This window comes from Salmo trutta, chromosome 29 (assembly GCF_901001165.1).
Source record: "Salmo trutta chromosome 29, fSalTru1.1, whole genome shotgun sequence".
In the NCBI taxonomy this organism is placed as follows: domain Eukaryota; kingdom Metazoa; phylum Chordata; class Actinopteri; order Salmoniformes; family Salmonidae; genus Salmo; species Salmo trutta.
In genome coordinates, this window is record NC_042985.1 from 24,849,393 (window position 1) to 24,877,229 (window position 27,837).

At 45.5% G+C, this 27,837-nt stretch overlaps 1 protein-coding gene across 2 annotated transcripts in view; it reads right to left on the reverse strand.

The window, feature by feature from the left end:
• Nucleotides 1-1,576: 1,576 nt before the first annotated feature.
• LOC115167187 (furin-1) overlaps nucleotides 1,577-27,837 on the reverse strand; it is a 99,094-nt gene continuing 72,833 nt past the window's right edge. For both annotated transcript variants that reach the window (XM_029721361.1, XM_029721360.1), the window contains exons 7-16: nucleotides 20,260-20,348; nucleotides 17,838-18,010; nucleotides 15,767-15,979; nucleotides 14,361-14,461; nucleotides 13,420-13,523; nucleotides 12,989-13,106; nucleotides 11,402-11,581; nucleotides 10,982-11,106; nucleotides 9,666-9,794; nucleotides 1,577-5,646 (exon numbers count right to left, since the gene is read on the reverse strand). In XM_029721361.1, coding sequence (XP_029577221.1) covers nucleotides 5,033-5,646; nucleotides 9,666-9,794; nucleotides 10,982-11,106; nucleotides 11,402-11,581; nucleotides 12,989-13,106; nucleotides 13,420-13,523; nucleotides 14,361-14,461; nucleotides 15,767-15,979; nucleotides 17,838-18,010; nucleotides 20,260-20,348 — 1,846 coding nt within the window. In that variant the 3' untranslated portion in view covers nucleotides 1,577-5,032. The remainder of the gene's footprint in view (nucleotides 5,647-9,665; nucleotides 9,795-10,981; nucleotides 11,107-11,401; nucleotides 11,582-12,988; nucleotides 13,107-13,419; nucleotides 13,524-14,360; nucleotides 14,462-15,766; nucleotides 15,980-17,837; nucleotides 18,011-20,259; nucleotides 20,349-27,837) is intronic.

Genomic DNA, 27,837 nt, shown 5'->3' on the forward strand with positions numbered 1-27,837 from the left:
GAACACAGGCTGTAAAACAGTGATCACTAAGGTCATTACAGAAAACACCAGACTGATACCTATCAGGATTATTTGTGAGGATAACATCGAGGAGATTAGCCTTTTCTGGGTGTTTGGAGTCATACCTTGTGGGATTGATGATGATCTGAGAAAGATTTATGGAGTCCCATTGCTTTAGGACTTGGTCAGGTGGTTTAAGCATGTCCCAGCTTAGGTCACCTAGCAGGACACATTCAGACTTAGTGTAAAGGGCCAGGAGAGAGCTTAGGGCAGGTAGGGTACAGGCCGGTGCTGATGGAGGACGATAGCACCCAGCAACAGTCAACAAAGAGCTATTTGAATGTTTAATGCTTAAAACCAGCAAATAAAATTGTTTGGGGACAAACTAAAGGTTGTGCACTGTGTATTCCCACTGAGTGTACATTCTGAACCTTCTTTGAAGTCAGTAGGTCATATGACCAAGGAGCTATTGAAATTAAAAACATTGAAAATTGTGTGAGATGAAAATGGACAAACTAAAGGTTGTGCACTGTGTAGGCCCACTGAGTGTACATTCTGAACTTTGTTTGAAGTCAGTAGGTCACATGACCAAGTAGCTATTAAAATAAATACATTTAAAATAGTGTGAGATGTAAACCGACAAAAAATGTGCGTGCAATGTGTGTATGCCATCGGGTTAGCTAGAACCAATTTTGAAAGTTTTAGGAGTAATGGTTAGAGCTATTGAAATTTGAAAAATGTGATTTGTCACTATGTTGACGGCCCCTAACTGCTGATGGTGGACGTTAAGGAAAACTACCAGCGAATATCCAACCTGAATCTGTCTTTACCTCGGGAAATTCAAGTAAGTCCCTACCCGTTGCGTTCCATTTAAAAAACGTTTTACGACAGAATTGGCGCAATGAATATGGCGCAATGAATATACGATGCGCTCTTGCAACAGCTGCATAGTGCCGATCCCAGCCTATGGAATACAAATTTGAGGAGTTCCTCCCTTCTACACTCCCCCGTGGTAGTGTGCTGCATAGTATCAAAAACTAGTTTAATTTAACAAGACCACGAGTGGCGCTTTTATTGCTCAATCAAATGCTGATAAGAAAAATGGACACATGCTCAAACTCGCGCACGTTTGATATACTTAAACAGCTGCAAGTTAACAAGATAGTGTCACCAACAAAAACGTAAAAAATAGGCCTATGGCGAATGCAGCAATTTTGGACAACTAGTAACTAACAGATTACATTAAGAAAGTAACCTACCCAACCCTGGGTGGAGGCCACATACTTTAGCTCTTCTGGTGCGATACACAGTACTGCTATTGTAAGAAACAGGTTATACTTTTCTTTTCATGTACCACAATTATCCAACTCCACTAGGGCTATCCTTTGACTATATATTTGAACTGCCATTGTGTTCTCTTGGAGCACAGCACTCCGGTGAAATAAAGTATTCTGCTCAATTGAATCTAGCTGGACATAAAATATTGATTCTTGTCATACAGGTACAGTATCAATCATAATTTAGATTTTTGTAATACAGCTTTCCATCAATCACATAGAAAGCACATGACAAATCCTGAAGTTTGCATAGATCTTTATTTTTCGTAGAATCTATCAATTAAATAAAAAGGACAAATTTAACAAGAGCAAAAAAAATCTTTAAATTACAAGAACATTACACTGCACCATATATATATAGTACAAAAATAGGCCTTATTTTAGAGTTATGTCCCATCTAAGGTAGTTATTCTTTTACATTATTCATAGGTCACTGTTTCTGTAAGGTACTATATGTAGCCCCAGGCCAAAGACTTCATAAGGAGAGGTGTGGAAAGGTGGACAGAGCTGGATGGGCCATATGTCCAGAGCTCTGTTTAACCCCCATGAGTGTGTTTCTTCTGTAGTTATAACACACACACACACACACACACACACACACACACACACACACACACACACACACACACACACACACACACACACACACAGCCTCATTCAGCCCTTTGAGAATGTATCCTATCCCCATACACTAATCTGCTCCCTCCACATCCAAAACTGTATCTCAGCATACAGAATGTCTCTGCTCCACCACCGTCACCAAGCAGGGGGTGGAGAGGGAAAGTTCTCGCTGCATTAAAAAACAGGAATAACAGAAAGATTAAAAAAAGACATTCATCTGATTTATGAATCAATGCATATAGAAAACCTCAGATTGCATCATCTCCCCAACGCAGGCTCAGCAATATGGAACAGAACTGTACCGAACACAACTCTAAATTGCCCTGTCTTTGGTAATGCCAGAATCTCTGCTGCAGTCAGCTGTAGTATTGAGGCTGCACTGCAAGGGGTGCAACCTCCTTCCCAGCAGATGTCTTTTTCCTTAGACATACTGTTATAATGCAATATAGATTTCCACATTCAGAAGTGACCAATTTAGAGGAAACAATGTAAATGGGGGGCATTAAAATGATTGCTATATGATTGCTCAACTATAATTCTGGAAGGAAGAAAAATCTCTTAGGATTTATCAGTTACTTCATTTTAAGGGAACACATTATCAATGACAGCACCTTACATCAGCCGGCACACTATTCCAGCGTTGTAGTAATTACATATTTTGCACAAAGTTGGCCGTCATTACTTTGCACTCAGAGGATAGCAACTCCCCATTCTGTGTATGGAACACTGTCTTCCTCAGCAATGTTTTTAATTACATAAGATTTAAAGCACAGGAATCACCCCCCCCTCCCCTTAAAAAACTATCCTGAAAACTATATATTCAGAGGGCATAAATAAGGATATATTAAATTACATTTAAGTTGTGCCAAGACAGAGTAGGGGAGGAGAGAGAGAAAAAAGGAGAGAGACTGCAGCCCTACAGCCCTGGCACTGTAGATAAAGACATTTCAGTCTTATTTTTACTGTAGAAGTGTAAATCAGTGTAAGGAAAACTCCTACGGTTCAAAAGAAATATCCTTCTCTGAAAAGCTTTCACCTTTGACCTATATAATCCTTCATCATTGCTATGGAACACATATACTCTGCTGCCGTTGCTGTGTGATCTGAGTGAGAGGACGGGATGAGCAGCTGCATCAATCTTTTATGCACGTTGTCACTATGACAACCCCTCTCAGTGAAGCCCCCTATTATCTGCTGGAAATGAAAAATAACTTCAACATAAAAATAGAAAAAAAAAGATGGATGGATCCAATATTTGTCCAATGGATGAATTAATGAGGTACAGATTGTAGAAGGAAGATATGCAGCCAAAAATTCACTTAAAAGTTTTTCAATAAAGATACAGTATGAGTAGGAAAAAAAACTCCTTTGGAATACATCTGAGCTGTAGTGTCGTTCAGGATATAATTCATTGGCAAGTATATGAAACAGATTATCTGTAGTTTGCATCGACATCCCTGATGACGACTGGAGGGCGAGTGGAGAGAAGCTGGGATAAGTCTCAATGACAGATAAAAGATGTTAAAAAAAGTTTGCTTATTATAGCCAACCTCAGTTCTTTAACATAGGCAGTTCTTTAAAGAACAGCAGACAGGGAAACTACACAGGCCAACCAGTATCATAACTCAGCCTACAAACACAACCACATCCTTAGTATTCCTAATGTGCTCATTCCTTCCTTTTGCTCAACTGGACACCTGCTCACACGCTTGGCCAGCACACACTCAGACACACATATACCTTACTGAAATGAGGTAGGGTGTGTGTAAGACCAACATAGTGCTAAGTGTGTGTGATGAACAGCATTAAAAAGAGCAGCAGAGTAGGGAGAGTGGAGTGCCCCGTCTGGTAATCATGGCCAGACTTTGTTCTTCTCTCTCTTCTGCAGTGCGTAAAACCCTTCTCTCTATCACACACTCGTCTCACTACCTGCATAGCTGCTCAGAGAAGCCCACAGGAACTGTTGTGTTAAAAAGTCACTTCTACAGTACTGAGCCCCATCCACAATACATCTCACTACCACTTTCACCCTCAGTAGCTGAGCAATTATAAGACTTAAGTGGAAAGCCAATTTAATTATTCATAGGTACTTTTTTGGGGGGGAATGGGGTTTCAATCATAGAGGCAATATTATTTTGGTGTAAATTCTGAGGCCCAGTAAAGTGTGGAGGCGTAGCTGGGTGAACTGCTGACCTATCTTTGGGGATCTGGAGAACAGAGAGGGGCGGAGATCAGGGGACTTTATATAACCCTCAGAATCACATGAATCCAGCATTCCTAAACCGCTCGGAATAAGCAGAACGCCTCCTGAATTCCATGCTGGGGGTAGAGTGAGTGTTGCTAGTCTCATGACTCATAGCCTTGTATCCAGCCAGAGCTGAGAGATAGTCTCATACTGCAGCATGGATACACTCAGTAGCTCTGGGAGAGCCTGGGGCTGATTCACCAAAACACTGGGACTATGAGGACTCAAGCTGTGGCTTCTCAGAATCTGACCCTAACCCGATCTCGCTGTCTACTCAGCACACACACACACACACACACACACACACACACACACACACACACACACACACACACACACACACACACACACACACACACACACACACACAGCTGTGTACCCCCTATTTACAATCTCATCCGGCTACTGCACTGGAACTGGAGAAAGAAAAAAAAAGAGAGCAAACAATAATGGTTTGTTTATTGTGACAGGGAAACCCTGGAGCCGTCCGGGAAATGGGCTGTGTTCAGAAAACACTCTGTCTGATGGTGATTGAGGGCGAAAGGACACAGAGAGACAGTTTAATAGAAAAGCACCCGAGTGTGAAGCGAGCGCCGAGCACGCCCAGGCCATCCCTGTTCCGCGTGACTCCAGTCTCCCATCAGGTCACCCACTACAGAGTGGAACACTAAACCTGGAGGATGAAACCCGATGAGAGGAAGAACGAGGGAGCGAAACAGGGAAAGAGAAACCAGAGGGGACCATGAGGAGGACAGGGAGCCCGGAATTAGACGACTCAGAGTGATTGGGGGAAGGCTGTAGAAAGCAGGAATACGAAGACAGGAGGGGGTTAAAGAGCACTTTGTGTTTTGATAAAGGCAGTCTTCTCATTGTGGACGTCAAACTCATCGTTGTCGGAGTCAGTGTTCACCCCTTCGTCGCCCCACACTGTAGGGATACCGCGGTACAACACCATTCTGCTGCTGCCCCCCAGGCCGAAGCCCTCCCTCAGGCCTGAGCCGGCCTCCTCCAGTGAGGGCAGTTTGGCCAGGACTCCAGATCTCAGCTGCAGTAGAACGAACACCCCAGCGAAGGTGGCCATGATGATCATGCAGCTAAGCACGGCGATGGTGACGGGCAGGCGGGAGCTGAGCTCTGGGCGGGGACCGGCGTTGCCCTGGCCCACCATGAAGTTGCCAGGGGACTCCCTCTGGATCTGGTTGAGGTGCAGGCAGGTGCTGGACACAGGGTCCAGGTGGCTGTGAGGGGGGCAGGAGAGGCAGGCGCTGGGGCTGAGGCCGCTGCAGGTCAGGCAGGGGGCTTGGCAGGGCAGGCAGGAGGGGACCGAGGCTGGATCCACAGAGTTCCCCATGGTGTAATTGAGGAGCTGGGAGCCTGCGGTGTAGCCGGCTGGACAGTCCCTCACACAGCCCTGCTGGAAGAGGTAGTAGCCACCATTGCACTCTGCATACAGGGAGACAAGAGGAGAAACAGAGACACGTTTTAGTACTGCTGGTGTCCAAATTCTTCATTTAACATGGTTCGTGCGCAATCACCGCTAATAAATTAATTTAATTCACACAAACCTTCAAATATGTGAACTGTATTTGAATAGTCTGCCATGACAATCATGCAGCACATTACGCATCGCCTCATTCTGGGGCATTAAAATCATGAGCCTGTGAAAGTTCCCTCAACTTAAGCTGCATAATGTTCATGTAGCTTCTGCTAGAATGAACAGTTTCCTGCCGCAAACTGTTTGGAGTGTGAATGTGTTGATGAGCTGTGCAGATTGTGTGCTGAGACAAATGCAGCGTGTGTAAATCCCTCATCTATCTGAGGAGAAATGCACTGTAGCATATCTATGCCCTGAGCCGTGCTTTGCCAACCCAGTTGGAAATAATATCGCAGATATATGGACTTTCTAATAAGCTCTGAAGCATTTATCTATACTAAGTCTGCATATCCACGTGGACAGTTTGGCAGTGGCATTAGTGTGTTATCACCGCAGTAGTTTCTGTAGCAGCACCCTGTAACTCCTTATCTCCCCCAATGATTTGGAAAGCTAATCTCACACACACAGCTACTGAGGTTCCACCCCCCAGCCCACTCTGCAAGGCCCATTCCCCCCAGCCTACACGGTCAGACAGACCATTACCTCAATCTAATTACTCGGTTCATAATCAGTTGTCATTCTCTCCCTGTTTAAAGAATTGAAGTGGGTGGGAGAGAGAGGAAGGATCAATTGAAAGGGGACAGCAGGAAAAGAGGACAGAGGAAGGAGAGGAAGGGAGAGAGAGGAAGAGGGTGGGAGTAGTGACAGAGTGTTGAGGGAGAAGGGGTTGATGACAGAGGCAAAAGAGGGAGGAGGGAGCAGTAGGGACGAAATTCCAACATAAATGACACAGTATGTCCACAGGGCTGGTCTGGCTGCACTAATAAGAGTTGTCATCTGCTAACTGGCTGAATGTGTTGATCACAGCCAGGCCCGGTCCTGGCCGTTCTGCTGCTCTAGATGAGACCCAAAAAATTCCCGCCCTCCTCCTATACCCCAACAAAACTAGAATAGTCCCATTAATTAAGTATTTTCCAGACTTTGAAGTGACGTTCATTTTAGGTTCTGAATGAAAAGTGAAAATACATATTTTCCGGATGTTTAAAATACGTATTTTCAGGATGTTGAAATCAGGTAAAATTTCAGTTCTGAATGAAAGATACGTAATTTATAGTCAGCCGTCTATGTTTGGACCAAACGAAGGTCGGTCCAGACAAAACCTTTACATTTTTTAATTTTTAATTTTACCCCGTTTTTCTCCCCAATTTCTCATCGCTGCAACTCCCGTACGGACTTGGGAGAGACACATTTCGAGAGCCGTACATCCTGCGAAACACAACCCAACCAAGCTGCACTGCTTCTTGACACAATGCCCACTTAACCCGGAAGCCAGCCGCACCAATGTGTTGGAGGAAACACCGTACACCTGGCGACCGTGTCAGCGTGCACTGTGCTCGGTCAGCGTGCACTGTGCTCGGTCCGTCACAGGAGTCGTTCCGGATGTTTAAAATACGTATTTTCAGGATGTTGAAATCAGGTAAAATTTCAGTTCTGAATGAAAGATACGTAATTTATAGTCAGCCGTCTATGTTTGGACCAAACGAAGGTCGGTCCAGACAAAACCTTTACATTTTTTAATTTTTAATTTTACCCCGTTTTTCTCCCCAATTTCTCATCGCTGCAACTCCCGTACGGACTTGGGTGAGACACATTTCGAGAGCCGTACATCCTGCGAAACACAACCCAACCAAGCTGCACTGCTTCTTGACACAATGCCCACTTAACCCGGAAGCCAGCCGCACCAATGTGTTGGAGGAAACACCGTACACCTGGCGACCGTGTCAGCGTGCACTGTGCTCGGTCCGTCACAGGAGTCGCTAGAGCGCGATGGGACAAGGACATCCCTGCCGGTCAAATCCTCCCTAACCCGGACGATGGTGGGTTGCGGCCGGCTGCGACAGAGCCTGGACTCGAACCCAGAATCTCTAGTGGCACAGCTAGCACGGCGATGCAGTGCCTTAGACCACTGCACCACTGGGGAGGCCCAGACCAAACCAAATCTAAGCCAAACATAGACGTCTATAACGGGTTCAGATTTGGTCTGGACCGGACCAAAAATCTACATCCGGACCAAAAATCTACATCCGTGGGCGTAAAAAAAAAGAAAAAGACACCCAATTGATGTCGGCGTCAGTCAGTGCTGACTGGGGTGTAGCCTACAGTGTCAGCCTGCAATGGAATTTTATGAATGCCCATCCATTTGTTAGGCCTACTGTTTGTAAAACAGGCAGTTGCATTTGCTTTATTAGTCCTGATTCCCATGATTAAGCTACCCTGTGACTAAGCTACCCAACTTTATCGGGAGTTATCCTGGGCCTATTTGCAATGAGAATCAATGTGTTTACACAGCAGCAAATGCAGAAGTATCTTCTTTTTCACTATGATCAGCTCGTCAAAAATGTACCGATACAAACTTGAAACCAATGTAACCCACTGGTTGTCCATTCCATAATGGCATTTTTTTACCTGTCCTGTTTCAGGATTGTTTTGAAGGCAGAATTATATGTTATGTGTTGTTGGAGGTGCGTCTTGGTCAGTTTAGCTTGGAAAATGCCGTCCTCGCCAACCTGCCGCCATGTTTACTCAATATCTCAGTGGATATCTCTGAGGACGAGCTAATCAACAAACTCAACCATCCAGAGTTCATGCTTCACAACCTACATCTATGCCATTACGCCACTCACTATCTGATACAGTATACCAACAAGTGTTAAATTGTGATACCCAGGGGATCCTGCAGGGGTCAGACTGTTCCTGTCTCTCCCAGTCTTATTCTAGGGCAGTGGTCTCCAACCTCTAGCATGAACGGTACCTTAAAAAAATTAAACATGTCACGAGCTACTTTAAAAATATATATATATTTCGTTTTCAAATAGGCACACTATTTTATTCTCCTCTACCCTGCAACTCTTCCCCGGATCCTTAGTGAACAATATTTGTGCTTTCAGTCAATATATTTGGGTAATATAATGGTTAATAAACAGTATTTGGCATGACAGGCCCCATAACATTTTGTATTTGTATTTTCCCAAATTCAGATCTCATTTTAATTGTATTTTTTACTCTCAATATAACAATTATTCATAAAGAAACATCGAAAATGGAGTCCATGTCAATGCTTAAACCACATCAGAAGACCATTTTTGAGGTCTGTAGAACATGTCATGGCAGAGTTTGCAAAGCAATGGCCACCCAATTGATACAAATGATCATGACATAGCCTAGTTCTGTGAGGTTAAATGTTTGTTCACTTTTAATTGAGAAGGTTTATGGGGAAAGTCCATCTGTCTACCCACAAGACGCGGTTATCATTAGAAAAACGCGCACACCAAACAGGCAATATTGCCAGAATTTAATTGCCAGATACTATTTTACGTTTGGCTTTTTAGTCAACAGTGGCAAACCAGGGGTGGGATAATGCCAATGTGTCTGATTGGTTAGTAACCGGTAGCCTTATGTTTATGACATTTTCTGATGGAACACATGAAAAAATGCAAGTAGTTTCACAATTCATTGGCAAGCTTATCATAGGTGGGCTGTGAGCTACTGGTAGCTCGCAATCTACCTTTTGGAGACAAGCCATACACTTTTGATAGGAGAGCCAGTGTTTCATCTCTCCGGTCTTACCTGTACAGTGTAAATGTACCTGTTCATTAAATGGTTAGGTTTAGGGTAGGGGTAGGCAACTGAAGCCTGCAGAGACACAGTGGGGCAGACTTTTGATCCATTAGACCATGATGGATTTAATTAGGTGCATTTGTGCTGTGCAGGAACAAAAGCCTGGGCAGACCACAGCTCTACGAGACCCTAGGTACAGAATCTACATTCTCTTACAGTAACCAATGGTAACCAACAGTAACATTCTTACCAATGCAGATCTGCTGTAGGTCAAAAGTCTTACAGCTGCCGTTACTGGACTGAGAGAGGTCCTTGGCTGTGGAGCTGGGAGAGTCTGAGCCTGTACCATACAGCACCAGGGTGAACTGAGTCAGAGTGCCTAGACAGAGGGAGGGAGAGAGCAAACTTTACACATAAGCAACAAGAGCACAGATCTCCAAGCCACCGTCTACGCCAGCAAGGCTTTGGCACTCTTCAGGGAGGGTTCTGTAACTGCAGCTTCTATCCTGCTCCTTCTATATTCTTGGATTTCCTGGATGGAATGACAATAAAAGATTCCTAGAAGTAAAGCATTAAAAATACAAGCATAAATTCTGGTGTTTCTCTATAGACCCGTTAGTGAAGAACAACCCTTCCCGGGAGAGCCATTTATATGAGGGGCCCTTTGAGAGGGTCCAACTTCCTATATCACAGAGGGGGGGGGGGGCTGAGAGATCTACAGCCATAGGGAGGGAGAGTGAGAAAGAGAGAGAAGAGTGAGAGAAAACAAAACGAAAGAGAGCAAAAAAGAAAATCACAAATAAACCCAAAAATATTGTGTTGAGAGATCTACAGCCAGAGGGAGGGAGGGAGGGAGGGAGGGAGGGAGAGAAAGAGAGAGAGAGAGAGAAAGAGAGAGAAAACAAAACGAAAGAGAGCAACAGAAAGAAAATCACAAACAAACCCCAAAATATTGTCTGACAGTAGTGTGGCCTGGATGGGTCTTAGGTCATAGTTATTCTGGGTCAGCCTGGGTTAGCCTGGGCCAGACAGCAGGACCCTCCAATCCCCTGCTTGATTTACTCTCCCTGGTTTAATGAAGCTGATTTAGGGGTGGGTGTGTGGAGCTAGAGAGAGACTGCCTGACAGCTTGTATAAAAGGGATCAAAAGGAAAGCTCTGCATGCACAGACACTGCTGCCCCGCGCATAAAACACTCCCTGTTAGCGGTCTGGAAGCATCTCACACACACAAAATCATCAACACATGAATGACGTACATGCACACATGCACTGACACACACTATGAAATACACAAATCCATTAACACATGTGTGCAAGCACATACTGCACATGCACACACTCGCTCTCACACGCAGTACATCAATGAATCAAACACATATGATGCACAATAAATGCAACCACAAGCATACATCCGTCACACACACATTCTTTCAGTGACACTGCTAGTCAGACACGGTTGCACTAACAGAAATCCTGTCACTCTCTCTTTCTCTCTCTGAGCTCCTAGACAATGTTCCAGACATAACAATAGCAAATGTTAAGGTAGTAAATGAGAGGTGTCTTACCATAGTCGCTGGCCCCTGCCACGTTTACCATCTCCAGGGTCCACTCCCCCCGGGGGTCCTCGTCCCAGGAGTGTGTGGTCATGAAAGCCCAGTCATTAAAGCCCTCTGATGAGTAGTCATGAGGCCTGGAGGGGAGAGACAGGAGGTATGTAATACAAGGTGTGTGTGTGTATTTTTTATTTCACCTTTATTTAACCAGGTAGGCTAGTTGAGAACAAGTTCTCATTTACAACTGCGACCTGGCCAAGATAAGGCATAGCAATTCGACACATACAACAACACAGAGTTACACATGGAATAAACAAAACATACAGTCAATAATCCAGTATAATTTTTTTTTTTTTAAGTCTATATACAGTGAGTGGAAATGAGGTAAGATAAGGTATGTGTGTGTGTGTACGTACATACATACGTACGTACCTGGGAGCGAGCAGTGTGGAGCGGGTGCCCTGTGGGCTGGTCAGGTAGATGCCCAGGTTGCCCCTGCGGTTGTAGGAGAGGGTGAGCTGGGCCTGGGCATGTTCTAGGGAGCTCACATGGTTGGCTGTCCCAACACAGCCGTCCACTGTCTTGGTGATCAGCAGGTGGCTCCCAATGTTCCTGACACAGATAAACAGCACATCAGCATATATGGACCAAATACATACATTTGCACAAAGACAGCATAGTTATTGAAGATGAAAATTGGCTTGGAGTGGCTTGTGTTTTCATGTTGCTGGCTTCTGGTGTCTGTGAGAAAGATGCCTCAGCTGGGAGTGAGCATGTGACAGCAACTCTGTGTGCGCGACGATAATGGTTCTCTGAGTGATGCTGCATGAGGGTGTGACTGTTGCTCTGGACTAGTGTGTGAGAGAGAGCCTGCTGAGGGTACAGGGTTTGCGGCCTTGAAACAGGATTAGCAGCTCAGGTCCTGCAGCAGCCCTGTCCTCTACAGGAGAAAAGTACCAGGCTCCCTCGACTCCCCCCAATCCGCTTAGCAGCTTACACACATCCACTACAACTGAACCCAGAGGAGGAGGAGAGGAGGGCTGTGGGGGGAGAGGAGGGCATGAGGCTTTAGAAAAGCTGTGGCGCCCAGCTGATAGAAAATACGGGCTGTAATCAGTGAACTGGGTGGAAAAACACACCGCTTCCTCCTAATTAAATCCCTTAAAATGTTAGAATCCAATTCGCAGCAGTCAGAGAGAGTGAAGGGGAAATAAATCCACACCAAGCCAGCAGTTATCGCTCAGAAGCAACACCTCTTGTACTGTACAATGCACACTGCACCTTTAACACAGGCTCCAGTGGTAGGCTGTGATCTGGGGACCAGTACAGAGAGACTACAACAGGGCTGGGATCCAGTCAGCTACTGTATGTAGCAGAGGCAGGGTTAAAGACAGGAGACAGTGTGAGAGAGAGTGTGTGAGAGAGTGAGTGTGAGAGAGTGAGAGTGAGTGTGAGAGTGAGAGTGAGAGAGAGACTCATCTGAAAGTGATTATTTCCCTCAAACATGCTCCCCCAGGCTCAGAAGATCATCACCCTACCACACACACACACACACACACACACACACACACGAACCCAGCAGAGCATATCAATGGGCCCCCGGTGCCATGCTCAGAATAGAAACATGACATGCAGTCACACTGGGGTATGACAGCTTGGTCCCACATGAGCACCTCTCACACCTACAGCCCATCACAAACCAGCCCACACACAGCAGCGCTCATCACCTCTACAGCCAATACCCCCCAGATGAGACACACACTCACACACACAATCTGAAGCATCCTATTCTAATAAGGATCACATAGGTTTATTATATGTTAATCACCGGGTAGGTTAACTGTACTATACCCAAAACCAATGTAATCCCTATGAAGCTAGTACTGAGTGCTCCTGCCAGCCAAACAGTGAGTGGTATTACAGGTAGAGCTGGTGTGTGTGTGTGTGTGTGTGTGTGTGTGTGTGTGTGTGTGTGTGTGTGTGTGTGTGTGTGTGTGTGTGTGTGTGTGTGTAGCTCACCTGGGCTCTGCCACCATGGACAGCACACATTTCTTCTGGGGCCCAACGTTGGTCCAGTTCTCAGCCAGAGCCACGATCGCACTGGCATCAAGCAGACCATACCCATATGAGTGGCTCACTGAGAGAGATCGAGCGATAGAGAGAGAAAGAAAAAGAAAGATCGATATCAGAGTGCTGAAAGGCTACTTCATCACGATTCCAGTTCCAACTCAATAAGGGCCTCTTCACTATTAGATTATTGCATGTACCCTGCTGTGTGCCCAGTAAAATCTCTCAATGAACTTTGGAGCCATGGCTTTCTGTAATTGCTTAATGTAGGCAACTTTAAATCAATTGATGTAAATAAAATATAGATCAGTCTCCATTGTGCAACTGGCAAGGCACGGGAGTGATGGTCAGCCGACCTCAGCTAATGGGACGCCTCGCTGTACCTTTTCGGCCGACCCCATTGGTATTCCAGTCGTTGGTGAGAAGGTGGGCGGGATAAGAGGTCCTCACGACCAAGTGCTGCATGTCCCTCCATGTCAGGTTTTTACTGCACACACACAAACACCAACCATAGCTTTCACCAATATAGAAGATACCAGATCTGAAATACCCTTAACATGATTATGAAGACAGTACAACAAGCAACAACATATCCTACTGCACCACAATACATAGCGACTGATTGCAAAGGACATGGCATTAGGTGCCCAAGAAGAGTTGAACATCAGGCTTAATGTTACCACATTGAAAAGATGGTTACATCTCTGCTCTCCCACACTCTCTTCTGTTCTCCGTATAAAACCCTGTGTTACTGCAGTTCCACACAGCAGAGCAACAGTAAAAGCCTACAGTAAAACAGAGTCAAAGTGTACAGTACCCCAGCGACACAGAGTTTAAACCTCATCAGCTCTGTCTTTTACTGAAAGGTCAGCTTTGACTGAAGGGAAAGTCATAAAGCCCTGCAGTACAGTCAGACACGTTTATTGGACAGGGAACTACAGAGGTTTTTACTGGTCACAAGTGCCCCGTTCCCCAACCAGACTACAGTACTGAGCTGATGACACGTTCATATCAGAATGATAGGAGATAACGGACTAATCTATTCTGATCCACAATGCATTGTTACAAGACAGTTGCCTTCCCCCAAGAGTTTGTCGTACTTCTGAGACATCTCTGTGTGTGTGTGTGTGTGTGTGTGTGTGTGCTCAGACGGCAAATATTTGTGAACAGACAAAAAAGCACAAAGGAGGGAGAGAAACAGAGAGAGCAAGATCCGAGAGAGAAAAATAGGAACAGGCAAGGGGACATTGAGACAAACAGAGACAACCAAAAGAAGAGACAGAGACACAGATAGAGAGACAGACAGGTGGTAAGAGTGACTCACTTGGCTTCCAGTGCGAGGGCGATGATCCCAGCAGCCAGTGGGGCCGAGGCGGAGGTGCCTGTGTGGGTGTCAGTACACTTCTGTCTGAGGTCCGTTGTCACCTGACAGGAAGAGAGTTTCATAGTCAGATTTGGTGCTCAGATGAATGCCCATACTGGGCCGAAATGTTTACACCTAATATGTGGGCAAATAATTAACTTTTTATTGAAGTAATCAGTAGGAGTGTACGTTATACACTATAAAAGTCAGATATTCTACTCAGCCCAATCTACTTTGATAGATGTTTATGTATCAACACATGCTTAATCATGAATGTGGAAACATACACCAATCATGTGTGCACAGCATGCCTCATGGCAAGAGGTTGGGATGAACATCCATTATACAGTATTGTACTGTAACCTCCTGTGTGTGTGTGTGTGTGTGTGTGTGTGCGCGCGTGCGTGCGTGCGAGACCGGTCTGTGGAAAGGCGAGACATGGAGATGGGATTTTAACGTTTTACAGTTCTTCATTCAAATGGGCCTCAGAGAGCGGGTGGGAAAGAGTGCGCGTTTATGAAGAGAGAGAAAAGAACAAAAGCGGGAAAGAGAGAGTGTCACTGCTCAATGTGAGAAGACTGCAGGCTATGGCTGTCTGAGGCAGGCCAGTGAGAACTGACTCAGCCATTCCTCCAGAGTGAACACACAAAACCTGCCTTGAAGCACCAAACAGTTTAGTTAGCATCTGGCTTACAGTCTATCTGACTGGAAGGAGGAGCACTAAAACCAATAGGAAAACTGACAAAGAAGTGCAACAGGATATAGGCTAACTAGGACATCCAGAAACGCTCAAACCTCTAGAGTACAGCTAGAGAGTCTGGATTAGTGCTTTGGCTCCGGATTCAACCATCTGAGATACTCTACGGATCCCAGGAGCCAAGTCAACCTGGTTCTATACATCAACCCCCTGGCTATAAATCAAAAGTTTCCATCCATTCTTACTTCTCACTGAAGCGCACACACATCATTCCCCTGACTAATATGCTGTAAAATAGACTTCCTCCTCTTCAAAGCTCAGTGGAAGCTGTGTGATCTCCCATTGCAGTTAGCAACATAATACCACTGAGGCCCTGGAACCACAGAGCACAAGACTCTCACAGGACAGGAGCCCCGACTCACACACTCCTCCACCCTGCATGCACACCACCACTCAGTTTAATGTTTTCTGACATGCCCATTTTCAGACTGTACAGACGAATGCTTCCAGTTCTCCCCATGACGCTCACACTGGGAGTGAATGAGAGTGTGTTCAGCATGTTTATTAATCAAAATCTGTGTTTCCCACTCCGTTTGCCACTGTAAGTGTGTGTGTGTGTGTGTGTGTGTGTGTGTGTGTGTGTGTATGCGAGCACGTCTACTGAACTCACTATCTGTTTCTCGTTGAGGTTGCCAGAGCTGTAGGTTGTGGCGAGGGTGGAGGAGCAGGCCTCGCTGTACCAGGGCACGTTACCGTTCTGGGTGGAGCTGCTGATGGACAGGGTGTAGATGCTGTTGGTGTAGCCGTCACAGTTACAGCTGTCCTTCTCACGCCCGCCGTTCCCTGACGCCCACACAAAGATGGAGCCCAGGCCCCCACGACCCTAGAGGAGGGAGAGGGAGACGGACAGACAGAACAGAGTCAATAACAAACCTAGACAACCACTTCTAGACAGGCCTTTCTGACGTACATGACCACATGCATGTGTATCTTGGTGTGGTGCAGCTTATGAAAGAGGGGAACGTGGTGTCATTCAATCTAAATTAGATTCCCATTGATACTACAGCACAACTCTTTACAGGGTCCATCTCTGAAAGGCCTGCCCTCAGCTCATCCATACATCACAGGACCGTGTGATCACTCAGACGCTTTGAATCCAAAGAGCTTTAATGTACCACGGCAGCAATACAACACAACAGGGACCGTATGTCAACAAACCCGGAGCAATACATTATCTGTGCTATTCAGCATTCACAGTGAATAAATATCAAAGTCCCACAGAATGCTCCATTGTGCTGGGCGGTGCAGCCTCTGCACATTGACCATCACACACAACCATCATGAACAGTGTAAACAACAGACTGGAGCTACTGATGACGCCATGGCTCCCTATAGAATAGTATGTGTTTACATGCCATATGCTTTTTATTTGACAGGCCTGTAATAAAAGGTAGGCAGACAGGGCACCAGTAATGGCCCTCAGATGCGGTTTGCCCCATAAGGTCTGATGGTTCTTTGTCTGAATGGCCCGTTGGCCCTGGCTCTCTGTGGCTCGACTCAATGCTTTATGACTGGCTCTCTCACACCCTCTTACCCTTAGAGCTGGGATCAGATGGATGCAGGCTCCCATGTTTACACTAAAGGGAGCCTGGCATATGGCCCCTAGACGTCTGCAGTCTTGATGCTTACTGTTCCCTCCACTCAGTCATGCACTGTACACTCCCACACATACAAAGACTATACACACCCCCTCGTGCCTTATTGCTTAACTATAGTCTGGCCTGAAAGCGTTGGTAATCACATGTTTGTTAGGTGGAGACTGTATACAGTAAGAAGCTCATTAAAGACACAGCCTTCAGCCAACCAGCTACTGTTTCATATTGACACTAAATACCAGAACCATTCACCATCCTGCTCTTTAAGTTGCTATCAAAATGCCTAAAAGCAATTCTCTCTCTCACACACACACACACACACACACACACACACACACACACACACACACACACACACACACACACACACACACACACACACACACACACACACACACACACACACACACACACACACACACACACACACACACACACTGAGCGGTAACGTCTCAGGGTTGGCAGTATGCCAATGCTTTGCCCGGATGCCCATGCGAGACGGAGGAGCTGTAGCTAAGACTTCGATCTCTCTGAATCCTGCCACACTAACATTAAAGCCCCATCAACTATTTACATCTGTTAGCATTCCACATGCAGAAGAAAATCTGCACGTGACCTAACCTCAATGGCTTTTTATTGAGATATTCTCATAACACAAATATCCTCCCACTCAGATTCTGAAATCACTTCTACAATTGTGGTACTGTGAAGGGAAAGGATTGTGTATAGTGCACTTTTGGTGGTTATGAATGTACAATATTTTCAGTGCTTTGTATTGAGGATTCTTTTTCCTATATTCTTTTTTCAGGCCATTTATTTTTTATCCTTAGTGGAGTTTAGAAAGCCTGATACTTCCACTGCGACCAAATCAAATTTCCCCATTCACAATCGTCAGGGTCAAAAAGTGTGCTTGCGTTGTTCAAGCCACCTTTGTCCTTCAAAATGGTTGACTAGTTTACTACATAATTACTGCCTGTGTGTAAAGGAAGTCACCCACAAACTATTGATGTGTAAGGGAGGCCTTGAAATGGGGGAACGCGGCACACAACTGAGGCCCAGAACACACAGATATTTATACACACATACCTCGGTCACTCCGCGCAGAAAGGCCTCCTTGGCGAGCTTAGCGGGCCCATCCACCGTCTTCCCATCATCCTCGGGGCCCCAGCTGGCACTGTAGATGTGGATGTGCTGTGGGTTCAGACTGAGAGACTGGGCCTCCACCACGTCGGTCACCTCGCCGTCCAGCATACGCACTCCTTCACACACGTCAACACATACAAATTTGTACACATTTGAACTAATAACCATCTACTCCTTTTCTTTGAAGAGAAATGCAGGTGAGGTTAAACTCAAATACCAAAGCCTCTGGTAGGAAGTGTTCCACAGAAAAACAAACAGTCAGCAGCAGAGTTGGTGATAAATAAGCCTTAGATCTGAAGAAGCGCTGATACTGAAGGTTCGTTTACAGGTGATAAATGAGAACATTCTGTTTCCCTCCCCAGAAAACAGATGAAGTTTGAATCTGGGTGGACATTGCGTTGCACAAATCCCCTCTGCAGAAGACGGACACTTGAATTGGGATATGCCAGCACGTTTTGTATATTAAAGCCATCGAATCTGAATTTAATTTAGAATGTTTTCTAGCGCCAGCCTCCAGGGCAGTTTTCGGAGCCTCCTCATCCTCTTTCTCTCCGCACCCCCATCCCAGCCCAGCAGACAGAAAGCTGAGAAATCGAAGGCAGACATCTTCAAAACAAACGCGTTGGCTGCTTTGATGCATGGAGGGTCAAGTTACTCCATACTGCCCTCATACCGGTTAAAGTAAACAAACAAAGTTCGTCCCTTTGAAGTTCTCCAAAGGCATCCAGCGGCGTGGGCACTGACTCAGGGTTCCCGTAGAGCTCAGAACGAAACAAGCAAAATAGTTTTATAGGAGGAGATAGCCCCTTATCTGGGGAGCCCTGCGCCCATCTCTGCTACCCCTTACCTCCACCAACACACAGGGATTCTTCTATAGGTGGGTTGAAGCCAATACAGCTTTCTAAATCTTAAGGCCAAAGTTTGAGCTTACAGTTTGTGCTCTGTAATAGTGGTAGGATTTCTGGTGGGATGACAAAGACCTGCCTTTCATTGGTAGTCACTGCCATAGAGTGATAGGAAATTTGATTCATCTCTCCCTGTATGTGTGTGCACAAAAAGCACACACACACTTTACTTGTGAGTACCAGAAGTCCTCACAAGAATAATAAACCAATACAATTCAGAGAAGTGAGGACATTTTGCTGTTCCTCACTTGTAAAAAAAGGTATTTTAGGTTTAGGGGTTAGGTTTAGAATTAGGGTTAGGGGTTAGGTTTAGAATTGGGGTTAGGGATAAAATAAGATTTTGAATAGGAATCAATTGTTGGTCCCCAAAAAGTCCTCACATGTATAGTAAGACACAGTTGTGTGTCTGTAAGTGTGTATGGTATGAGAGCTGGTGGAGGGGCAGTGCAATAGGCCCTCTACAGTACGGCCTTTCTAGAATTCAAATATTTATTTCTAGAAGTGGGTATTTCTACTCACTTATTAACAGGCAGCTGCGGGACTGGGCCAAGCCTGCGGGTGGGTGGGTGGGTCGCACGCACGCACGCACGCACACACACACACACACACACACACACACACACACACAGACACACACACACACACACACGGCCTGCTGTTCCTCTGCTTCACTCTCCTTTACGCCTGACAGGGCACCCTTGCTGCAGTCTTGGAAGGACTGTGGTTGGTCAGAAAGTTTCTGTCCTCTGAGTGGGGAAGGTGAGCAGAAGCGGCTGCTCATTAACCATCTCATTAACACGCAGGTTCCAAGGCAGACTGTTTAATCACTGCCCAGTGTGGAGTCTACCTTTATAAAGGAAGTAGCCGTGCTGAAGAGGCTGAATGCAGGAGGCATACACTGTTGTTAAACTTCTGCAGACTTCATTTTTCAACTAACCGAATAAGACTTGCATGTGTGTTCATGGTTTAAATGAGACAGTACTACTCCTGACATTAGAGAAGCAGCGGCAGGCAGATATTGGATGTGACCAATAAGGACTAAAACTATGCGTTGGATTTAGCCGGGCTGTGACAGCTGGAAACATGCAGCGGCATGGAGAGATAAAACATGCAGAGGGGTAATGAGATGAGAGCATGAACTGACTGGATAAAAGAGATGGCTCTAATTAAAGGGATTACACACGCTTACACTGAGGCATGGGCTCAGAGGAGCCACGCTGCACACAGATTATCACACACAACTAATGTTCATAGAGCCTTCCTGTCATCTCAGGCCAGAAGTGGAGGAAGAGTTACCCTTGAGCAACTCCCGCTCAAAATGAGCTCAGAATAGCACGGAGGCAGCACACATGGGTATTTCAGCTGTCTTAGCAGTCAGAAAACGTGAAGAATTGAAAGATAAAATGGAGGAGAAACAGGGAAAGATGACATCAATCACCCTCTGTTCTACGGTACTGTACCTCCAATCTTGGCGTTGTAGGCCACCCCGACTCCACAGATCCCATTGTTGGCCATCGCTGCCACCTCACCTGCACACCGAGTCCCATGCCTGGAGGGAGAAAGAGAGAACGAGAAAACGAGCGAGAGAGAGATCGAACGAGAGAGAGAAAGAGCGAACGAGAAAGAGCGAAGGATGGAGCAAACGAGAGAAAGAAAGAGAGAGAAAGAACAAACGAGAGAGATAGAAAGAACAAATGAGAGAGAACGGGGGGAATGTAAGTCCTCATTTTGATGTGATTTACCCATATAAACACAGCGTACATTAGCTACAAATGACATAATTGGCTCCAGGTAGTGTGCATTATCTATGAATAGAGCTCTTGAAGAGAGTAAATTAACAGATACAGGAGGTTGTGTAGGAATGCACTCCCTGCGATACTGTGGTCTAAGATGACCATCGACAAAAAACTAACTCATGTAGACAAGTCCTTGGATCTGGCTGCCTCTCAGCTGTTCCGACTTGGTTGTAGCCCAGAGGAAAACAGTCAGTCAGTCAGTCAGTCAGTCAGTCAGTCAGTGAGCGTGGGTCATGAAACAGACTGTGCCCTCCCAGCAGGCCTGACCTTGAGTCTGGGGCCGCGGGGCCTGCCGGCAGCAAGGAAAGGCAAAATGAGTTGACATGCTACCATCTTACGGTGGGGGAAATAAATTCGATTTCCACAAAAGGGCTTTTCATTGGGTCTGTGCCTCTCCGATTTGATCTCTCCCTCTCAGCACTGCAGGAGATCGGTGGAGAATGTGGTCCACCACATTCCAGTCAGGTTCATTCCACCGCTTGCTCTGCTCCACCGGATGGACACGGACACTAAAAGTCCTCCAAACCACCAGCTCCCAAGCGGATCGCAGGATAATCAGTGGGAGCGGATAATGCCAGGGTTAGGCTACACCAGATAAGCAGAGAGCAGCTCCACTGCCCAAGAACACAGCCCAGCCAGCAGGCTCCCATTCAAGCAGAGTAAATAAACCAGTACTATGGTGTTCCATCATAGCCCACGGAAATACCCCAGTGGGCTGAGAGAGACTGACATCCTCCATTGAGAACTTGCATGTGGTCTCAGCATGTGGCTCTATGGAGCACTGAGACTGAGCCACCATAGCTCTATGAAAGCAGCAGCATATGCAAACTGTTAGTCATACACCTCAATGAGCAATTAAAGAATATGAAAGGGACTTAACGCCTCTAGTACCTGTCTTATAGTGGGACATCTAGTAACTGCCATTTCATTCTGGGGGTCAGCTGTACTCAAACAACCTCTGCAACACTTTAACCTCATTTATCCAGGACTGACTGATGGGCGTTAGGCTAGGCTAATGTATTCCCTTCATTAAACCCACAGGGCGGAGACCAGACCCCGTTAAACAAGAGGATCAGAGAACGCTGCACTGTGGCAGTGGATCAACCAATCCGCCTGAGATCTCTTCAGACACGGCTATGAGCTGCGGGTCAAAGGTTAATGTCAGAGTTACCCGAGTGCTCAATGTCCCACTAACAAGTGTCATGGGACCTGGATTTTAACGACATGCTTGAATGGTGAAGGGTAGAATGTGTAGAGGCAATTCAAAGAAAACTGGGTCATGAAGACCAGATCTGAAGCAAAGAACACTAAAGAATGACGCACACACGCTCTCTCGCTTTCTCTCTCGTACACACACATACACACGACAAAGGTAAGCGAAAACACACATGTAGGCTGGCAGCTAGTACACCGCTAGTGTGAACTGACAATGGAAGATCGGCACTGAACTTAATCTCCACTTTCATACCAGGGCAGGTATGTTAGTCTCTGCCCAGGCAGTGTTTGTAAGTGATCCATCCCTTTGTAGCGGTAGGAAAGCAGGCCAGCGATGCAGCAGATAAGGTACAGCTCAGATGTCTGAAAGGATGTAGGGCAAGCCCAAGCTTATAACACAAGTCTGTCTTGAACCCATTCATATCTGCCTCTGACAAATACATATCCACCTAGATCTATCTGACACGTTCTTCTGGCATGTGATGTTGCTAGGGTATAATCAAAGGATGCGGAAAATACCCCAATCTGAACATCTTCCAGAATCTAAGATGTGCGATCCATTTAATGCAAAATGTTCTTTCCACGAGACAAGTGCATTTTGATCTATTTGCACCACTAAAAGGTGTGTGAACATTTCTAAAAAAGGTTGAAAATGATGCAGGAGAGACCATTTGGCGTCTCTCGTGTTGCAAGACATCCAAGGGTCAGGAATCACACAATGGTGGCGTGTCGACTGGCCAGCAACGCAGCACAGCAGCAGTCCATCTCAGAGCCACACAATGTGCTTATCTGACCTCCTCATTCAGAGAATGTAGAGGACATAAATGGTCGGGTCAACAGCCCAGTCAATCACATCCTCTGAGTGAGTGGGCCTTTACAGACTGTGGGTTGCTGCTCCAATGGAGAGGGATCAAAGCAAACATGCCACGGTCATCCAGTCTGGTCTAGTCTGGGGGTCAAGGATGAAAGTTGGCTTTTGGAGGTGCTGGAACTGCTGGTGAAATCTCCTGAAGAAATGGTTTGTGAAGTCTTCTGTAATGGAGGAATGTACACAGACAGACTGACCATGTGAAAGCTATAATGCCTTATTGTTGTCACTTGTTAAATCCACTTAAATCCGTGTAAATTAAGTGGAGGAGACGGGTTAAAGAAAGATTTTTAAGCCATTAGACAACAGAGACATGGATTGTGTATGTGTGCCATTCAGAGGGTGAATGGGCAAGACAAAAGATTTAAGTGCCTTTGAATGGGTTATGGTAGTAGGTTCCAGGCACACCGGTTGGTGTCAAGAACTGCAGCGCTGCTGGGTTTTTCACGCTCAACAGTTTCCCGTGTGTATCAAGAATGGTCCACTACCCAAAGGACATCTAGCCAACTTGACACTGCTTCCCACAATTGTGTCAACATGGGCCAGCATTCCTGTGGAAAGCTTTCGATACCTTGTAGAGTCCATGCCCCGACAAAATTTCCCCCTTACACTAACTGGTTGTGCCACCTTTAGCTGAAACCAAATGCTTCCTGTAGTTGTTGATTTGTCTCTCATATCGCTGACGAGGAATTTAGGCACACTCGTGCATGCAGAACTACTTTAACTCAGCGACCTTTATGGGTTTTCAAGCATGAACTGCTCGTTTCAAGTCCTGTCACATCTCAATTGGGATTAGGTCTGTACTTTGACTAGGCCATCACAAAACTTCACATTTGATTGTGTGTTTTGGATGATTGTCTTGACTTAATATTAGGAAGGCATTCTGTATTTGTAACTCTGAAGGTAAGTGGAACTCTGTTATACTATGTTCCAGGCTTCAAGCCTAATAACCACTGGGGGTTCAACCAGCTGGCCAGAGTCAAGGTCAATTCCAACTCATTTCCTCATCCAATGGAAGCACAAAAACAAAGAGAAAATTCCCAAGATTATCTATGACAATGTTTGGTTTACATTTGACATTTTTAGTCACTTATCCAGAGTGACTTACAGGAGCAAATAGGGTTAAGTGTCCTGCTCAAGGGCACATTGACAGATGTTTCACCTAGTCAGCTCAGGGATTCGAACCAGCAACCTTTTGGTTACTGGCCCAATGCTCATAACCACTAGGCTACCTGCAGCCAAATTGAATTTCAATTGATTCGATTTCCTGCATTGCCTCAGCCTGGCATTGACATGGGATTGAACCCAACCTTGTGGTGTGGTTACAGAGGTTGTTACTGAGCAGAGTTCTGGTGTAGGCTATACGAGGGGACTCGGATGAATTGGCCTATCAAAACACACTGAGCTCCACTCTGGCAGAACAAAGTGACGTCTCTCACTCACACAGAGGAGGGCATCTTTCATCATCAAGTCACAGTGAGATAAATTAACATCGCAGAGCCTTAATATCCCCCTGACACGTCTCACTGACAGTCTGAACTGATCTGACACACTGGCAGACTCATTTACCATCAGTCACAGACCAGAGGACAGAAACTCTACTTTATATTACTGCTGTAAAGTGTGCAGTTAAACGCCTTCCATAAAATAACCATCAATGATATATAATATAGATGAACTAAATGAACTTGCCTGGGATCAGACACTGATTCATGTGAGTGGGTCGGCCTCCATCTTATATTTCATGAAAGAATACACTGACACTCACGTTCAACACAAAGACTCAATCACACCGTGCTGGTATGATAAACTACAGTATGTAGAGAGGAGGTGCATCATCAGTAATAGATTATAGTTATCCCTTCAGTTTTATTCAACGGTTACTGTTCGTAATGAGATCAGCTCTGATCCAATCCCTGGACCATCTGTTACAGGCATGTTGATTAACAATGTTTATTAACCCTCTCGGAGTCTCTCACACACACACGCACACACCTCATATTTGAGGTTAAAAATAGTGGCTGCGGTTCCGGATTTTCTGGAAACCCGATTTGCTGTGGGATCTCTGCTTATGTGCTGGATTTTTTAAAAGGTAGCTGCTGCTCACTCCGCTGCCTTCCTAGCTGCTGCCCACTCCGCTGCCTTCCTAGCTGCTGCCCACTCCGCTGCCTTCCTAGCTGCCGCCCACTCCGCTGCCTTCCTAGCTGCTGCTCAGTGCTCTTCTGCCGCTTCCATCTCCTTGATCAGCGATGAACGCCTTTGTCTGGTGTAGCCAACAAACTTCATGTTGTACACAAAAGACATGTTCCAACTACTGCATTCCATGCCTCAGTAGATTATTAAGCATAAGAGTGATTTCATGTTCTTTTTATCAATAGGGGAGTTAGGCTACATTTGCATTGTACACAAAATAAATTATCAACATGTTTGTACAAATTTGTAGATTGCTTTTTGCGCCAATGCAAAACTCAAGTGGGGAGTTACATGCAGCCATTTAGGCAGCATATCAAACACAAGCAAGACACAGACAAGCAGTCTAATTAGCGATTTTAATGTTCCTGTTTCGCCATCATTGCCAACATCAGCTAAGCAGGAGGCAGACAGGCAGTCAAAGTAGTAGTGTTGTTTTTCAGTAACTCTGGCTTGTGGCTACAATATGGCAGCAACTATAAAGATTAGCCTACATCATCGCACAAAATGCTAATTGTTTTTGCTCCAATGCAACGTGTACAACAGACAGAGAAGGTTGTAGCCTTCCTAATGGCCTTGAATGTTGGTTCAAATTGCCACAGGGTTTTTATTTCAGCTGTTCAGAACTATGAGGCAGAGGCTATCACCATGGTTCAGAAGAGGGTGAGTAAAAGAGAGAAATGTGAAGGGAGGTGGAGTGTGAGCAGCAGCAACATAGAAAAAATGTGCGTGTAAAATAACATGCGCAGAATGTGATCCGGATCCGTAGGTTTTCAAGAGGAGCGGGGACCAAAACACTATTCACAGCCACAGCATTTATAATATCCTCTGAATCTTTGACTAACTGTGTAACAATGCTCTGCAGTCTCTACACAATGGTGATATTTATCTAGAGGGATAAGAGCAACAAAAAGCCATGTCAATGAGTTGAACACAACAGAATAAGACTCAGATGTACACACAACTACAGCTGGCTGCCAGCCCAAAGCTAACCATTAGATTAGCATTCATTCAAAGAACATACAGCCCTACTTGCATCACATCACTGTGTGGAGGAAACACATTCTACTCGAAGACTCTTAAACACAGACTCAACTGAAAGCAGGCAGGCAGTGTCTAGGCACTATAGGGTAATACCTCACCAAAGTCACTTTGAAACATTAGAATAACTCTGAGTAATTGCTCTACTGTAGTCTGGAACATGGGCCCACATCTTGGATCAGCTCCCCCAATCCTAGGCTAGAACTCAAAACTGACATTGAATTAGTCCAAGTGCTAATTTTACTTTTATGTGATGACTTTGGGTCAATTGTCTTCGTCCTTGCTTTAATTGACAACTGCAGTAGGTCAAAAAATCCATCTCCGTCAGACCACTAGCTGGCCGTTCCTCCTGGCAGAATTTACCATTAGGCACGGATCTAGGATGTGCTTGCCATGCCCAAAACCTCACCCGTAGGGGGAAAACTCAAAAACAAACCTAAGCTCAGTGTGAAGGGGCAACTCCATCCTTCCTTTGTCTGGGCTGCAGCAGAGCAAGAAATGAGGCTGGTCCCTGAGGAGCTGCAAGTCAGCCTGACCAGAACTACTGGAGCAGAGACATGGCCATCTCCAACGCTAGTCTTAACACCACTGACAAAGCCAGTTTTCAACTGAGCTGGCCAGAAAGGAATAGATAAAGGTAAACTGAGGATAGGATACTGGAGACGGTGTTGGAATGATAAACTAGGAGAGAAACAAGACGAACTTCCCAGAAGTTTGGACTAACTTAACCTAAGGGCATATTAAAATAAAACAGGAACGTTGATTTCCATGGTAAGGTAAAACAACACTATCATTGTGCAACGAGAATGCTGACTTGGCTTTCTCCTTAGCTGGAACTCATATTTCATAGTTACCGGTTTCGATAGAACATGGCTCACATACTGGTGTGGAACTAGAGGGCTGAAACCAAAAGGCTAGTTTGATGAACTTTCGGGATGATGCAGCCAATTTGGTGCTCACATCTCCATGGCAACCAGCTGCCTCCTGAAAGGTCTTACATTAGCATAATAAATGTTTATACGAGGGGGAAAACCACAGGTGGAACTTCCATAAAGACAATATTTCAAACGGAGCTAACTGTTATAAGAAAAGAGACATAATGGAATAAACAAATTAACGAGACAGATATTTTTATGTGGGAAAAACTACAGGTGGAACTTTAGAGGTTTCCTACAGAGCAGAAACACAGTGCTAACAGCCATTACGTCCTTTCAGGTCATACATAAAGTTACACCTATTATCGTTGCGTAACATGATGAAACTTCCTAAGGCAGGTCCAATTGGAAGCTGTAAAATACAGTTCAGTCCACAGAAGTCCTGGTTAAAATCCAAAATGACTCCCTATTACCCATAGTGCACTACTTTTTAATGTTGCCAAAAGCAGTGCCCTACATAGAATAGGGTTCCATTTGAGCCTGGGCCGTAGTCCGTCTTTGTGTGAGAGCTCTCTTCTCTCTCAGATGCCATATTGTGCTATTGATAGCTTGGCAAGGCGCTCCTTCCACTCGTTCTGCTTTTCCTAACTTGAATTAATTACTGAGAAGAAAATCATTTGTGCTCCGAGGCTGGGCCAGTGGCCCAGCTGATCATTAGGCTCTCTGCTCACTGCCTGCCTGCCTGCCGGGCCTCTGCCCCGAGGTAAATCTGGACAACTGCTCTGGCCCCGCTCCTACTTAATCAGCTGACTAATGAGTTGACCTACAGGACAAAAGGTCTCTCAGTGTTTATGGAACAGAGGCAGAGGGGGAATACAAAGCAAACATCTTGTGTAACTAATCTGAGACGCTGTAAAATGAATCAACCTGGGTTGTTCTGTGGAGTGTTCCTGATAAATAGAGCCTTCCTCCCAACACTGACGACCGGGCACATTAGGAAGAGTGATTTAATGTTCCAAAGAAATGATGGGCTGTAATGAAGAACAAGCATTC